The sequence below is a fragment of the Melozone crissalis genome, unplaced genomic scaffold (assembly GCF_028551555.1).
Source record: "Melozone crissalis strain CALT ecotype California unplaced genomic scaffold, PUWL_Pcris_2 ptg000036l_1, whole genome shotgun sequence".
Lineage (NCBI taxonomy): Eukaryota > Metazoa > Chordata > Aves > Passeriformes > Passerellidae > Melozone > Melozone crissalis.
Genome location: NW_026535814.1, coordinates 11,852,541 through 11,869,967, shown reverse-complemented (window position 1 = coordinate 11,869,967; position 17,427 = coordinate 11,852,541). Strand labels below are relative to the sequence as shown.

The following is a 17,427-nucleotide window of genomic DNA, read 5'->3' as shown; positions in this document are numbered from 1 at the left end:
AAGAAGATAAGGCTTCAGTATCTTTCCCAACTTCACAAGGAAGAAAAGAGGTGAGCCTCTTCTCTTCAACTCCTAATCTCTGTGAGAACTCAGAATTGACTGAGGAAATCCCAAACAAAGAAAATTAGAAAAGACAATTACCAAACAGACAAAATGGGAAAAAAAACTGAGGTGAAGCTACTTATCACTTTAACTAAGCCTGGAACTCCAAAACAAGTTTAATTTTGAAACAGGGACATTTCATCCTGTTAGCTCAGCCCTTGTATCAGAACATATCTTATTTGATACACAGAAATATTTTGGTAGAAATATGAAATTTATAACATTTTAACACAACCCCTATCTGAGCTAATGACTGACTAAATGATCCTGGCACTGATACAGAAAATAAAGGTAATCATATGATTTAATGTAGGACTTATAGATGGAAGCTAAACCCTGAGATGCTATCAGACTCATATCAGTGGAATTTGTCAAATGGTATGAAATAAATAAACATGGGGTCAGTCTGATGGAAAGAGAAGTGGATACGTACAGAAGCCTGTCCAAAGTGTCAAAATAGGGGCCTGGGTCATGAGAAAAATTCAGAAAATATCCTGCTCAGGCTGCTGGATAGTTTATCATTCCTGAACTTGGAGGTCTCCATAATTTTAAGATTCCCAAGGGTACTCTGATGCTCCAACTTGAGCACATGAGTTTCTGAGGTCCAGAGCAATTCCATAACAGGACCATGCAAGTTCCCCAACAGGCATACAGCCATTTGAACCAGAAAATTCTCAACTGAAACCTCAAACAACAGGCTAGGAAACAGCAAGATGTGACTTAATGCTTTTCTGTGAGACTGCTTGTTAAAGCTGGTTGTTTTATTAAATCACAAGCTATTCAAAAATGTCTTTGTTATCTTGTGAAGTTGCAATTTACACAACAAGTTACAATTTACACACAAGAAAAGACTCTTTAAGTACATGACATTTGCTATAACTGCCTTATGCAAGCTATGAAAGCAAAGCCAGGAGAGAAAATTGTGACCATCCAGAAAATTTAATGCTTTTTATCCAGTGGGATGAAGGAACAGAAAATGTCTAAAATGTCACAGAATGTCTGGCTCAGGAATCTATTTCCTCAGCTAGACACTTGCACATAAAAAATGTATGTGCACTCAGGGCTTGGGAAAGCTTAATTATGCTTTCTTTCCCCTTTATATCCCAAGTGCAGCATGAGAGGATCGAAAATGCTTGACACTAAAACAGGAGCTGTACTGGGTTTGCATGGCCAGGTTTTGGTAGCAGGGGGGCTACAGGGGTAGCAGAAGCTGTTGTGTCACATCAGAGGTCACCACATTTGGTCACATTTTTGGAGACAGGCACAAAACTGAACACACTGAAGAACAGACAAAGCTCATTGATGGACACTCCCTTTTATAGGGGGTTCAAAATTCCTGTGCTTGAACAACCAACTGGTCGAGGTTCCAACACTGCCCAGCTCACTGGCCAAAGATATGTCTGCATTCAGGATTGGCACTGGCAGGGGTCCCTGTTTGAGTTCAAATCCTACTTATCATTGTCTTATCTAGGGACTTGGTAATGGGCAAATCCATTTCCCACACTTCTACGTTTTAATGAACTAAGCTAGCCAAATAAGTTTCTGTTATGGCCAATTTTATCTGTGCAGCTTCAAACCAGCTGTAGCTGTCACAGTAGCTCTTTGAGAAGCTGCTAGAAGCTTCCCCCATGACTGCCAGAGCCCACATCAGACAGATCCAAGATGGACCTGCTGCCAGTAAAGACCAAACCACCAGTGACAGAGCCAGCACCTCTGGCATAATGTATTTTAAAAGGTGGAAAAAAATCTGCACAACTGCAGCTGGAACAGAGGAGCAGCTCCGCAGACACAGGTCAGTGAAGGAGGAGGGGCAGGAGGTGCTCCAGGCCCCAGAGCAGAGATTCCCCTGCAGCCCCTGGTGCAGCCCTGGGTGAGGCAGCTGTGCCCCTGCAGGCCCTGCAGGCCCAGGGGGAGCAGAGATTCCCCTGCAGCCCCTGGAGGAGCCACAGCAGAGCAGCTGGGTGTGCCTGAAGGAGGCTGGGACCCCATGGAAGCCCGTGCTGGAGCAGGCTCCTGGCAGGAGCTGTGGCCTGAGCAGAGAGCCCCTCACTGGAGCAGGCTCCTGGCAGAACCCATAGACCAGGGATCCATGTTGAAACAGCCCATTCCTGAAGGACTGCAGCCTGTGGAAAGGATCCATGCTGGAGCAGCTAAAGAAGAACTGCAGAGAAGGACTTGTGTTGGAGAGGTTCAAGGAAAACTGTGTCCCATGACTATTCCACTCTGATTTAGTTTCTAATAAATTAAACGCATTTCCCCAAGTCCTGTCTGTGCACAATGGTAATCAGCGAGTGATCTCTCCCAGCCCTTATCTCTACTCACAAGCCTTTTGTTACATTCTCTCTCCCCTATCCAGCTGAGGAAGGGAGCAACAGGGTGGCTTTGGTGGACACCTGGTGTCCAGGCAGGATTAACTCACAATAAAAGTCAAAGCCTTCTTGGCAGCAGGACAACATAGTAACAGACTGCTGTGAAAAATCCTTGAAATTGGATTCCACAAGTTAAGAAGTAAGTAAGGGAATTGACATAGATTGGTGTACATATTAGGACATTGTGAGTAAAGTCTCCAGAGATCTGAAACATCAGTTCATTTGGGGTTTAAAAAGCCTGTTTGTTTGCTGTTGTTTAAAGTCTTGGTTTGTTTGGACACACACATGCAAGGAAGGCCCAAACTCCTGTGTCTCTCAGAGACAGCAATGTTTCATGATCTTATTTGCAGGTATTTTGCCCAGGACATCTTTAGCCACAGATAGAAGGTGAAAAAATATTTGAAAGTGAGATGGGAGGAAAACTCTCAGATGTATTTCAGGTAATTCTGGCTGGACAACACTGGAAGCAGTGTGCCCACAAGAGCCACCTACCCTCAGCCATACAATGATGTCAGATGAAAGATCAGCACAAATTTGGGCATCTCCCTACTCACTTGAGTGTTACCAGGAGAGCCTTTTTGTCTGAGGAAGCCAGTTTTACTTTAAGTTAAGGGTTTAGCAGCAAGAAAACACTTTAAATGTTGCTGGTGGAACGTGAAAACATTAAGGGCCTCCAAGGTAATGGGAAAGACATGGAAATCTATGCTGGAATTCTGGCTGCTGAGAAAATGGGTGAAAACAGTCAAGAAGTTTTCAAGCCACAGAAAAAAAAAATCTCCTTGATATTTGAAGGATTTTGCAAAGGATTTTCCAGATGAAATGTATCAGGCTCAGTAGCACAGCATTTTAAATAGAGCTGGTTTGTCTGTACAGTTCTGAACTGTTCTATTTGAAATACAGCACGGACAGAGCACAGCCCTGCCTTCCAGTGTGCAGTAGGCATTTGACTCATGATGCTCAATTTCCTTTAGAAACAGACCTTCTGTAAGAAATGCGCATGCAGAACTACCTGCTCTGTTGCAGTGTCACAGAAAGGACACGAACAGAATGAACGCTGTACCCTGCACTAGCACACCCTGAGTAATAGAGGTCTTAATTTCAATGACAGGCGAATGCAGAAAATGTTTTTTGAGCTTGGTTTTAGCCTCAACATTAGGCTGTTAGCATTTGTCATGGATTTACTGGGATTTCTTCCAAAAAATCTCCATCAACCATGTTTTCTTTCATCAGAAATTTTACTGGAAGTCTGCCTGCTCTAGGTTCATCTTCAATGGTGTATTTATTACATGAAATGGAAACAGTAGCTGAAATTTAGGAAATCAATTCAGAACTTCCAGTAACTGAAAAAGCAATTAACATGCTGAAAAATACTACTGGCAAATGAAACTGGAAGTTTAATCCTGATCTTCCCTATCCTGTCTGTCTTATTTTTTCATTGAAAAACACATTGCTACCAAGTTTGCTGCTGCTGTGGAACTGTGCGAAGTGGCTGATCCACCTGAAGGCTGTGCTGCCATTCAACAAAACCTTGATAGAGGGGAGAGTTGGGCAGGGAGAAACTCAGTGGGGTTCAAAAAGAGCCAGTGCAGGATCCTGCTGGGGAGGAATAACCCCAAGCACAGATTGAGGCCTGACCTGCTGGAGAGCAGCTCTGCTGAGAAGGACCTGGGAGTTTTGGTGGGTGACAGGTTGCCCATGAGCCAGCAGGGTTTCTTGGCAGCCAGGAGGGCCCGTGGGCTCCTGGGATCCATTAGAAAGAGTCTGGCAGTTCTGGGTTGCTCAGTACAAGAAAAGCAAGGAGCTACTGGAGAGGGTCCAGCAGAGGCCACAAAGATGATTAAAGGACTGGAGCATCTCTGTTGTGAGGACAGACTCTGGGGGCTGGGCTTGCTTAGTCTGGAGAAGAGCAGACTGAGAATGGGTCCCATCAATACATATAAATAGCTCAAAGCCAGTACCAAGAGGATGGTGCCAGACTCCTTTCAGTGGTGCCCAGTGACAGGACAAAGCAATGGCCATAAACTAGAACACAGGAAATGCTACCTCAATACATGGAAGAACTTTTTTACATAGAGGATGGGAGAGCACTGGAACAGCTGCCCAAGGAGTTGGTGGACTTTCCCTCTCTGGAGACATTCAAACCCACCTGGATGTGTTCCTGTGCCACCTGCTCCAGGTCACCCTGCCTTGGCCAGGGGGGTTGGACTGGATGGTCTCCAGATATTACTTTCAACCCTAAAAATTTTGTGATTCTTGGATAATCTACACTTTACATTTATGCACAACCCAAGAATCAAACTACATACAAATAATGATTTCCCTTGTATAACTAGCTGTTCCAAAGCAAGTTATAAAGCAGAGTCATTGACTCTGCCTCTACAATACAGGGCAGCATGATACTGAACCAGTTCAGATATTACTTCTTCACTGTAATGTCAAGTGCAGCTACCTTTCAGAGTTTGGAAGTAGTAAAATCATATGTGCAGTGGAAGAGCTCTGGTGCAGTGAGGCCTGCAGGCCCAAGGATGCAGCTCTACACCACACTACTCTACTTGTTCTGTGATTGACACTGGAAAAGATGGATTAGATCTATTCTAAACAAATAGCACAGACATAACTTCAACAGCTTTTTTAGTGCAATATCTTTTCAGGAACTGAACTAGTTACAATGACAGCCATTATCACCAGAGCTCTGTAAAAACACCCAAGTGTAGAGAAGAACCACTGCATTTTTGTTCACACAAAAGACACACCAGCACACGAGAGCACACCAGATTTTTCTCTCTAATTCATTAGAAAACTTATAATTCAGTGACGTCCCACCCTCATAGACATTTCTCACATGCGTGTAACTTCGACTTTTTACACAGGACATTAAAAAATTGTGTAGCTTCATACCTGTGTTATAAACAGGAACCCAGTGGTAGAATTCGTTCTGGTAGGGAACTGTATCAAACTCACTGCACTGCATCTGACGGAAGGTCGGCAAGTCCTTGTGGCAGGGGCTGATGTTACACATGCGATAGCGCTTCCTCTCTCCAGTGCAGTAGTCTCCTCCAAACTGGGGTCTAGAAACGGAACATGAGACTGGGACATGAGACCGGGTAAAAAAAAAAAAAGTTTTAAACCAAAAACGTATTTCAGGCCCCATTAGCACAACAAGGTGAGTCTGAATCCTTGACAGGGTAGAGATACTGTTCACATCACATGTTTGAGTACTCAAACATGTCAGTATGAAGCACAGACAACTCCTGTATCCCAAAAAAGTGCTTGGCAATACCTGGCTGAGCTCACAGCAAATTAACCTATCAAATGGACTGCTTTGAATCCCACACTTTGCAGTGCACTTGACAGCTCTCTCTGAAAAGACAAATTATTCCTGGCATTAGTGACTTGTGAAAATGAGATGTGGAGTCTTCATGAACTCAGATATGTAGTGGGGAATTCTGCCTTTCATGTTCCATACCTGACAACTCATGTGTGTGAAGCTCAAACAAAGCTGATGACTAGAAGAAAACACGAAAGGTGAGTTCTCAGGATCAGATTGCTAGAAACTGTTCTCACCTGGTGTTTGACAACATTTATTTACTCATTGCAGTATGAATAAAGCAATATTTACACTATTTCTGCAAAGCCCAAATGTTAAGTATGTTTTTTAAATTCATTTTGCATTGAAATAAGCTCTGTGGAGGGTAAGAAATAAAGAACAAGATGACTGTAAAAGATGAGCCAGCTGAATTTCACACAGGTATGCCTAGCTGGGAAGAGAGGTGTCAGTATCTGTGGTGTCTTGATGTGGCACATGCTGGTAACAGTCTCATACAAGAGAGTTTCAAGTTTCCAATGTCATAAGAACCTCAAAAATCTTAAACAAAAAATAGGGAAAGATAGTGCACTCAGCTTACTCTGGATTATCACACAGCCTCTCTGCACTTTGAACTCCTGCCCCACATGTCCTTGTGCAATGGGACCAGGATGACCAAATGCCCCAGTCGCCATGGATTGCTTCGGGAGTCTTCCCCACTGTAATGCACTCACCAGAGAAGCACCACTGAGGGGAGAAAAGAAAGCACAGAGAGCTTCAGATCATTATCACAGGGAAATCATGATTTTTTTTAGTTTCTGTGAATTATTTTTTATTTCAGCTCATAAGAGTTGAACACTTAAGTGGAAATGTAAATAGAGATGTCACAGGACGACCCTCCTTCACAGTCAGCAATAACAGAGCTACTCATAGCTCGTCTCTGCACTTTGGCAGGCAGCAAAGCTTGTAAACAGTGTGGCTCACAGTCACCTTGTTTTCTCCACACCGAGTGCCATCCGCAGCTGCATCCAGTTTGGAGCGGCAGGAGCCTTTCACTGAGCACCAGAGGGTCTGGCAAAGGTTCTGAAAAAGGAAGAAAACTGCAGCAGTCTGAGGCAGGGCAGAACTCCTATGGCCAAGATTTTCAAAAGCTTCCCAGAGATTTTTACAGCCACTTAAAAAGTCTTGTAAGGGTTGTATTCCCAGAGGGGTACGAGTTTTTCATAAGATAGGAACTACCAAGGGTCCAAATTTAGCTACTCATCATTACTGTGCAAAAAGGGACTATTTGAAAAATTAAAAAATATTGTAAATACTATCAAGTGAATTCTCTGCACTATGTGACTTCAAATATTCTCCTAATTGGCTGCTCAACTCATAGGAAAACACAATGGCTTAACAAACTTTGGTCACTGCTGTTTGCAGATAAGGTGAACAGAAAATTGAAAAATTTTCATTTGACGAGTACTAACCAATACCATCTTCAATTCTGCATTGCTGTCTGCCTGGAAACATACAGTGAAATCAAAGGTTACAGGAGCCAGGCAGGCAAATACAAACAACAGCATGTCTCCAACAATATTAATGGTGGTCCCAAAAGTACATGAGGAAAAAGTGATCAGGCTTCTTAAAACATCAGCTTGGGAGATGGCAAGGAAATGATCAGGAAAAAAATGCAGCCAGCTAGTTGGCAGAGAAAAAAGCATAGTGGGCTGGGAAGAGTAAAGGCTCCGGTTAGTGAATGTTTGCATTTTAAGTAACTCAGAAACTGGTGCCAGTTTAATGCAGTAGGTTGCCAATAAAACACAGCATTCCAGATGCTGCTTCATGTGCAGTGGCTCCACAGAACAGACAGAAACTCCTGAGAGGCAACAAAGAAAGCAGGGCAAGAAACATTCCAGCTACCTTTTACCAAACCCACTTCCCTCAGTCAAAACTATTCTCCAGAAAGGGAGCACAGAGCTTGAGGCCATTTCTCCCTCTTCAGTTCACATGCACACCAGCTTTTCTTTGTTTGGCATGCAGGAGCCCTGTATGCTTGGAACTCCTGACTAATCAGGGCTTTGCATGAAACACCACTTCCAAGGCAGAGAAAGCAGGGCTCTCAGAGGGAATGCATGCTGCCAACAGGAACAACAGAAGCAAAAGCCCAGGTTTTGACTCAGGCTGTTTGGATGTCATAGTCCAATTCTGGAAAAGGGAACACAACTGGCAGCATCAACCTGTGAAGAAGGGATGGCTCCAAATGCCATCACAGAAAAGAGTTGATAAGAAGGATCCCACTAGCAGCTCCCACTGGGATGGGGAAGCCACATACCAGATGTGGAAGTTAACATATAAACTGCACGCTTCCAAAAATGCAGCCCCAATGAGTTAGCAGCAATGTTCATCCAAGTGGGAAATGCAGAGTTTGGCTGCCCATTTCTGACCTGCTTCTGTTTAAAATGGCTAAGCTTGGGCACAAGCTTTGAGAGAGTTCACTTTCATTTACTTCTTCCATTGTGTGTTTACCTTGATTTGTCAAAAAGAGCACCAGAAAAAAGCTGATGGCATGGAACATCTCAAAGCACTCCAGCCCTCCAGCTGGAATACAATGCCTGGATCACTTGGGCATCTTGGTTCACTGTTTCTGGGCAATGTACACAGAACAAACTTTGTTTTGCAGTTCTCTGTTTATACCTCAAGGGTAGCATTCCTTATGAAGGCCTTGTGAAGCCATCATTGCCAGGTTCTTAAGGCAGAGCTAATCAAGTGTTCTGGCTGATGAATTTTCTCTCATTATCAGAGTCATCCTTTATTTAAACTCTTGTACATGGAATATATTTTGTGGTTTTATTGTATAAAGTGTATTTGGTAGTTTTAGTGCATAAAGTGTACTCTTGCACCATCCTCAGACAATATCAGAGAAACTGGCACAGAGAAACACAGCTTTTCCTTGGCAGTTACTTTTGTTATTAGGTGCACCCATAGATTTCAAAGTCAAGAATTCACAAAGGGAATTCTTTAGCTTTGCAAGGATTTCTCCATATGTATCTCCATATCCCATAACTGGTTTCTGCCTCTAAGAATACTGAAACAACAGCAGAAGAGATGCACTACAATATGAAAAAGAACAATATGAGAGGATGCACTATGTACTGCATGCCTTTGGAGGGAACACACAGAAATTCATGACTCTGCTATGGACTCACTGCAAAGCAAGTAGGTTTTCTCCTCATCAGCAGTATGATATACACTTTCCACCCAATCTATGAAGGGTCTGTGCCTTGAAGAAAGTTGAATCCAAAAAAACTCCTCTGTTTCATGGAAGCCAATGGCATTTTTAGAGAAAAAGGGATTAAGATGAGTATTCTGATATCCTACAGGCTGTTCTACAGAAAGCTATGGGTCTAGCTATGACTGGGAAAATTCCTCCATCTAATACATATTTTGCTTTTCTTTGCCTTATTAGAGGGACAATACTTGCATACTTCACAGGACAGTTTGCTGCCAAAGTGCTTCACGAAAACCACTATATGAATTATAAATACTAGCTTTTTCTAAGTGAACTCTAGGGCGTCTTCAGCTAAATGCATATTGTTCTTTCAAAAAGGATCTGTGGATCAAATTCAGTCAGACATTAAAATGTACAAAACAAAAACAGCTTGTCTGTGAGCAAGGCCAAGTAAATAGAGGAAAGGCAAAAAAGAGTCAGACCTCTTAGACAAAATGACAAAAAGACTGATGATTCAACATCCCAGGTTGACCCTACTGTTCCCAATTCCATTGCCTGCCAGTGCAACTACCAGCAAAATAGAGGCCTTTCAGTAAAATGCAAAACGAGAGGATACCAATTAATTTTCTGACATATGTCCAGCTGTAAAATTGGTTAATCAGGAGATGCGAATGTAAAGGCCTATTAGGTTCAAATTCAAGGAGAGACAGACTGAGCCAGTACTGCAAAATTACATCCTAATTTTCTATCTGTACCAACAGACAAATTACAGTAACTAAGGAAACTGTAACAGCAGGTAATGAAAGCAATCTTTCAGTACCTTCTTCAGACTCAGCAGTTGTAGTTCAACACTGGTAATCATGTTATCTATTAAGGTTGAAAAGATTAATCAGAAATAATTTCTCTAAGAGAAGGGTAGATGGAGATCCACACAATTATCTGAATGGAATAAACAGTCAATATCAGCAGTGCCCAGTCCAGAGCTGTGTTCATACCAGCACTGCCAACAGCCAGAACACATCTGTGTTTGACACGGCCAATAGGCTGGGTGCTGTCTCCAGCATTTATTGAACATTGCTGCTCAAAACACAGGAAAATTAGTGATCATTTAGCTAGGCTAGCACTTGGAAACGTTGCTGCTGAGCTGTTCTATGTATAAATATGCTGTGTTGGAGTGCATGAAATAGAAGCCTCTCTGAGTTCCTTGAAGAAAAAAGAAATGCAAGGTTTGAATTAGAATCCCTAGAGAAGCTGAAATATATTAAGCCATACAGACATGAAACGGAAGTGTAAGTTTTAATTTTAAGTAAGTAAAAATATATTTCAAGTGCCTTAAGAGACTGTGTTAGCTAGTAAAAGACCCTAAAGCCTAGTTTAACTTAGGTCCAGGCATAACAAAAACATAGCAGAACATTGCTTGTGTTTCTAGATAGAACAGATAGAACTACTAATGTAAATAGGTAAAATTATATACGCAGTTTTTGGGTAAGGAAACAGGTAGTACGTTTTGCGTAAATAGATAAAATCATGTACATGGATTTTGGGTAAGAACTGACACCACTTCCACACATTAGAATTAAGCTCAGACTGGTGTAAGAAAAATGTTTTAGAATCGTACTTATAGCTGATTGGATCATTTATGAAAAAAATCCCTTGTTTTGGGGTGAGAAAGAAGAAGGAAGAAGAAAAAAGGTGTGGGAGCTGCTGCTGTTGCTGCTGCTGTTTTTGCTCAAAACATCTTTGGCCAGAAAGCTCTTAGCATGGACTTTAACACTCTGAGCTCCTTGCCTTCCAGACTGATGTACTCACGCAAAAATCAGCTTCACTACAACCAGCAACTGCCCTGTCTCTTTGAAGACACAGCACCCACGATAACCTCGACAATGTGAAGACCCAAAGACCTCTGAGCATTATTCTAGTACCATTATTCAAGTAAAATACCATACCACTGTATTTTAGCTAATACAACCTGTTACTCCGCAGGGCTCCACAATCTTGTGAGGGTTGCTGTGACTGCACTTCTCCCTTGCATCTGCTCACAATACTGCTTTGCTGTGCTGTGAGACAGACCTCAGGGCACTCTATGAATTATACACTTCTGCAAAAATATCTAATGTTCCATGCAAAAATACTGGTTTTCAAAGTAAGTATTTTCCACAGGGACTGAAATATTATTTTGTTTTTTAGATCATAAAGAGTATGAAAATCAGGATGTATGGGAAGAGAACAGAACCCTAATTTCTTCAGAAAACTCTTCCTGGAACTGAAGATTTGTTCCCAGAATTATTAGATCAATTGAAAGCCACAAGGTTGAAGAATATTTTAAAATTGGACTTAATTTGGATTAACAATTTACCTTAGAATTAGTATTACAAGTTTAAAACCAAAACGACTCCACTGCAGAAGGAGGACAGGCACTTAACCATAGATATGGCTGAGATACTGAAAAGATTTTGTGAAATACAATGCAAACAGCTTAACAACTCACTTCCAGAATATGCAGAATTAAGTGTGTTAGGCAATGCCTGCACTGCACTAGCCTATGAGACTCTAAACACACTGCATTTGTAAATGAGGTGCACTGAATACACTTCCATGCAGCTCAAGAATTTTGAATTCTTAGTAGGAAAATGAAGAAAAACATTCAGCACTTACATCCACGTCTTCACAGAATGTAGCATTGGAACCATACTGAAGCTGGCATTGGTGGTGCACATCATAAATCACTCCAGGAGCAATGATTGGGGACTTTAAAACTTCTTTTTGGGGGATGTCATCCAGACAGAATCCCCACCCACGACTAAAAGACAAAAATTCCCTATTAAAAAACTCCCTACCACCACAGTTTTTTGATGTTTCTATACAGACTTTTAGTATCAATTTCTTAGGGGTAATTTTGATTGGCCCATGTAAATAATACTTCCAGATTCCAGCCAAATTAGGCTGAAATGCTGCAAACAAAGTAGTTACTCTGTCTAGCAAGAGATGGTTTTAAAATGGCAAAATACAGCTTGTCAAAGAGGAAACACCATGAGCACAGTATAGTTTGCAGAGTGGCTTCAGAGAACCCCGTACTCTGCGGTTAAAGTTGCACCACATCGCTGGTCTTAAAAAGAATGGAACAGATTTTAACAAGTCACTGAAGCCAAACACATGGCACTGTGGCCAAAGGCAAAGTCCATGGAGCTCTGTCAGGGCCCTTGATGGAAAGGCTTCTTTCTCCTGGTAACTGCAAAAAGCTGCAGATTGCACCAAACCCCAGCCAATACGACAGGACTTGAGTTCATTTCCAGAGTAAAAGACTACACTGAGCTTTTCCCAAGTAAGTGAGCAACAGGACAGTGGTATGTCCCCCATGGAAAATAACTCAAGCACACTAAGACCTCCTCCAATAATCAATGCAATAATACAATATATACTTTGAACTCCAGCACAGCTATGCTCAATCTAGGCAAACGCTGCAACCTGACCACTCACTCTAGGAACCGTGTGATGTACTCCTTGCTGCACTGGGACCAGGTGAGGGGAGTGGGATCGTACTGCAGCTGTCGGGACATGATGTACGGGCGCTTTCCAGCAGGCTCACAGTCATTCTCCTTTCCATCGTGCTGGATTCCAAAACTGGAGGTAAAAAACAACATCTAGTAATTCCAGCTGACTGGCTGTACCACAACACCTACCTAGAGGTTCCACTCCGTGCTTAAAAAGACATTTATGTTGCTTCCTCCCCTGCAGAGCTGTAGCTACCTGTTTGCTAAAAGAAAATGTACACAGAGAACATACGACCCAAAATCTATGAAAAATCTACACCCCCACAGGCTTTCAAACATGTCTGCTATGCACAACAATACTGCTCTGCACAAAATAAAGAACATGCTGTCACAGACTATACTTCTGTACTTTTAAGGGAGTCCAAATACTAGTGCACAGCTGGGGCAGAAATTAAAGTTTAAACCTAAAAGTTAGGTAACAGCTGTTAGAGCTAAGACTGCTCCCTAACTCTTGAACCCAAACTTGTACCACCTTAACTAAGATGATGCTTTGTTACATTCTGTCTTAGACTCTCTCATAATAATATCTCTACTGCTTTTTTCATTTCTAAAACTTTTGACAGACTGCACCAGAGACACTGTCTACAAAATTATTGAATGTTCAGTGAATTTTCCTCCAACCTCAATTCCTCCATCCCATTTAATTTGCCCAATCTATGTAAGCAGATCTCCACAGCAGGTTCTCTCCAGCATCTCTGACTTGCTGAGAAATTCTTTTATTCAAGAGCTTCCAGAAGTCATGAACACAAAAGTTTGGATGGTATTCAACTGAGTAAACACACATGCCCCTTCACCACCTCAGAGTGAGCATTATCGCATAATATAAATAATAACATACATAGATATTGATATATGAATATGTTGATACCTACATTGTTAACATCTGGAGTGTGTAAGTCCTGAAAGCAGTGAGAGCTTACTCAGGTCATGATTCAGTCACGAATCAGAAAAGTGTGTTCAAAATACTTAAGACCACGTTTCTCAAAAATCTAATCATATCATGACTCAAAAGTTCTGAAAGCAGAGCTAATTTCAGTCAGAACCAATTCCAGTAATGATTCAGAAGCACAAATGCACGGATCTCCCCTTTCTGACAGGCTCTTGTCCACAAACAGGGTCTGTTGAATCCTAAGGCTGCAAACATCTAGACAGACAGTGTGGGGAAGAGCTGACTTTTGGCATTCCTCTAAGATATGGGAGCATGTCTGTCTCTTATTTTTTGTTCATCTGTTCTTACAAACTTGTCCCTACCTGAACTTCTCAACGTGTGCACACTAGCCTGGCTTGAGGTCAACAGTGTGACAACAAACCCTGCAGTATTCAACATCCCTTATGGAGCCAGTCCTTAAGGAAAGGCCCTGCACCACTCGTGCAAGGGCAAGCACAGCAGTACTGAGCCCCACAGCCCCCAAAGGACACAGAGCCACCAGCCAGCCAGGACAGACAAGGAGAAGGTCACAGATGGATCAGGCTGTGGGAAGGAGTCTCCTCAGATCATCAGTGTGAATGAAAACAGTTCCTGCCAGCAACAGGCTATGGGGACCAAGTGACAAACCCACTGCACCCAGACCCAATTGGAGTGATTTCATAATTATTTATTTATTCAATTTCCTTTCTGACAGTGGTGAGGTTGAATAAATGGTGGCCAATTAATGGTCAACATGGTCATTACCATCATCATCATCATTATTATATCCTATAAGGAAACACAGAGTCCATCTTGATTGGTGGCTGGTGCACAGTGAAATTAATGTCATTGTAGATAAAGCAATGAACATGTGACTTAGCCAAGCAACAGAGTCCAGCTGAAAAGTGCAGGCATTACAGTCAGACCAGAGTGTCCATGAGATAATGCTCTGCCCTGAGGATAACAGCTATGTCAAAACAATTTCAAAAATCAGGGTTTTTTCAAGTGAGTTAATAAACCATCTAAACAATCAAAACACCTCCAAAAACATAAAATTCTAAGAAATTTAGTTCAAACAGAAATACCCAATCATTAAAAAAAAAAAAAAATCTAAAATGAAATATCCATGAACTTTATTTATCTTAGTCTAAGTGTACCCACCATAGCATTATTATACAGAAAATACCACTGACTAAGAAATGCCCTAAAAGACTTTACTGGTTCATTAAAATACAAAGGATATAACAAATATTAAATATATGATAAGATTAATATATAATAGTTTTTCTATAGCAGTTAAATATGTTTTCTAGCTAATCTGCACTACTGAAACACCTTGACATAGTGAGACAGGTTTGTTTTCTGTAAATGTTTTTTGGATAATGTTTTTTTATCTCTCTGTAAATGTTTTTTTAGATAATCTGGAGATTATCTAATGTAATTGCATAGAAATCTAGCACGTGTTTGGAAAAGTTAGCACAATTGAGTGATGCTATTTCACTCTGATGAATAGTTGTATATGTAAAACACACATCAAAGGCTTAAGAATTTTTTTTCTGCTTTGAAATAAATTTTGATTTTAATAATAGAGACTTAACTCACTTTTTGTTTCGTTTCTGCCTCACAATTTGAGTATTAACATGCAAATAACAAATTTGACTCAGACAGGTTCCCCCTTCCCTGTCAACTGTACCTGTGTCCAAGCTCATGAGCGATAGTGAAAGCCAAGGGGAGGCCAGAGTCCTCATTGATGTTGCAGCTCCGGTGAGGCTGACACATGCCCGACAGGTGGGACAAGCCTAAGGTTTCACAGGGACGGTTCATGCCAGCACAAATGTCCTTTCTACAATCACAGAAGAGATGTGCCATTTAAAGAGCTTAAAACCACCTGTGGAGTGTCACTGACACTAGGTAGCCAGCTTCTATCCTATAATGTGCTAATTTTCATATTGAGTAAATCATAGTGGTAAGTCTTTTTACAAACATGTATGGAACAACACGCACTTTTTCTACTACTACATTATACTGCTATAATTTGCAGCCAGTATTTTTGTAGCTGCAGTGCCTAGACACATACACTCATTACCAACTCCCATAAACCCAAGTTTTAGAACCTCCATGTCTGGCAGCATTTTAAAGCATAGTTTACTAAAGTCACCACAGCTCAGCTTCATTCAAGTGAACTGTCTGAGTGCTTTATATTTGGACAGTGAAATCTCACATCATTGAGAGACTTTACCTCACATTCTTATTCCTAAGATTTTTGACTGAGAAAAGGTTGAGAAGGTGGGGAATGGTCAAAGGGTGCACTTGATCTGGAGTTCTCTTCCAACCTAAGATTCTGTGACTCTTTTTTACTGAGCCACTTGAGGGGTGTTTTAGGTTGGGTTTTTTTGCCTGACAGAGTTTAGCCAAGGGCTGGTTTTTTTACATCACAGACTCAATCTCTTCTATATCAATTTTTACAGACCTGGAGAGGTCCCATTTCATGCTATGACATAAACTCCCTGCATAACCTCAGATAACCTCACTTTCAAGTTTTCTGTTCCTCCTGTGCTCAGACATTAAAAATAATTTTGTGTCTTCTCAAATATGGAGGTATTTAAAAATCATATGTTTTAAAGCTTAAAAATGAATGGCACCCTCTTTGAATAATACTTGTCCTTTCAGAGCTGGACCTGCACATTTCTTCAGGAGTTGTTCCTCTGCATGCTACCTTGTTTTGGTATATTGTGTCAAAGGAGAATAGAGCAGTCACTGAGCACAAAATGAGATAGGATCAAGGGAGGAAAATGACCCGAGCTGTGGAAATTGTTCACTTCTTGGGAGCCACAAATCTCTATTTTGTGACTAAGATGCATCTCTTCTAACCTGTATGCACATGTAGCATCACCAATATTTCGACCACGCTTCTGAGCTCTGTGCAGGATGAACTAAGTGATGGCTGGAGCCTATAAAGGAAATGTCATTACCAAAGAAATGCAACTGAACAGCAGCCAGTCACTGCTCTCATACCTGGTAAGAAGCACAGCCACATCATGGTGTGTGGGGTTGACATCACTCTTGGGATTGACACTCTTCTGCCACTTGCAGAAGCTGGCTAATGTCTTATCAGCATGGTGCACTATCTTCAGGCCTTGCTAATGGGAAATGAAGGAATATATTACTGTAAAGACCACACTACACTGCACTAACACTTCAGTGAAGTCAGCTGTGATGATGGGTAATCTAAATGTAATTGATTATGCTTTTGCCTGAATTTAGAGCCATCATGAGGAGCAATGACACCTATTTATCTAACATTGAATATTAAGTTAAAATGCTGACATTCCTGTAATTGGTGCAACTAAAGGAAAATTATAGAATGCAGAACTCTACATACATTTTGATAAATGAGCTTCATAAGATCCAACACTGAACTGAAACTTTCAAACATTTTATATTCTCTTGAAATCAAATTTTCCTCTGAAGAGAAGGTGAAGATTACTTATTGTGGGACTTTGTGATCAAATTTGTCACTTGATGTTATGTGAACACTGTCATATTCAGACAACAATTATGCTTCTAACAGACTATTCATTTCACAATATTTTTCAATTCCAAAGAGAAACAATGCAGTCATAAAAGTTTCTTCCTCAACTTATCATTATACAGTTTACATGCAAATTACTGAAAACCTTAATTAAAAAGTATGGAAAATTAATTAATCCAAAATTGAATTTTCTAATTTCTGGTCTTGGACATTCACTTTATCTTGCCTCAGTTTGCTTTGTTTTCAACAAGCGTCAAAGTATGGGATTAAGTGTTACCAGACAGTAATTTCTGGGGAACCTAAAAACAACACTGTCATTCTTCAACAGGAATCCACATTTTTTACCCAAACAGCCAGAGAAGTTTAGGAAATGCAGTTAATTGAAGATTATCATGGATCTCAGGTCCTGATTGTCCTGTTTAGGTGAAACCTCAAGTTTTTGTCCCAC

General features: G+C 41.1%; 1 protein-coding gene across 1 annotated transcript in view; it reads right to left on the bottom strand.

Moving 5' to 3' along the window:
- The window catches only part of ADAMTS12 (ADAM metallopeptidase with thrombospondin type 1 motif 12), a 140,956-nt gene that overhangs the window by 46,922 nt on the left and 76,607 nt on the right, over positions 1-17,427 (bottom strand). The window contains exons 6-12 of the mRNA XM_054283474.1: positions 16,463-16,587; positions 15,141-15,290; positions 12,467-12,610; positions 11,645-11,789; positions 6,766-6,858; positions 6,377-6,522; positions 5,370-5,539 (exon numbers count right to left, since the gene is read on the bottom strand). Coding sequence (XP_054139449.1) covers positions 5,370-5,539; positions 6,377-6,522; positions 6,766-6,858; positions 11,645-11,789; positions 12,467-12,610; positions 15,141-15,290; positions 16,463-16,587 — 973 coding nt within the window. The remainder of the gene's footprint in view (positions 1-5,369; positions 5,540-6,376; positions 6,523-6,765; positions 6,859-11,644; positions 11,790-12,466; positions 12,611-15,140; positions 15,291-16,462; positions 16,588-17,427) is intronic.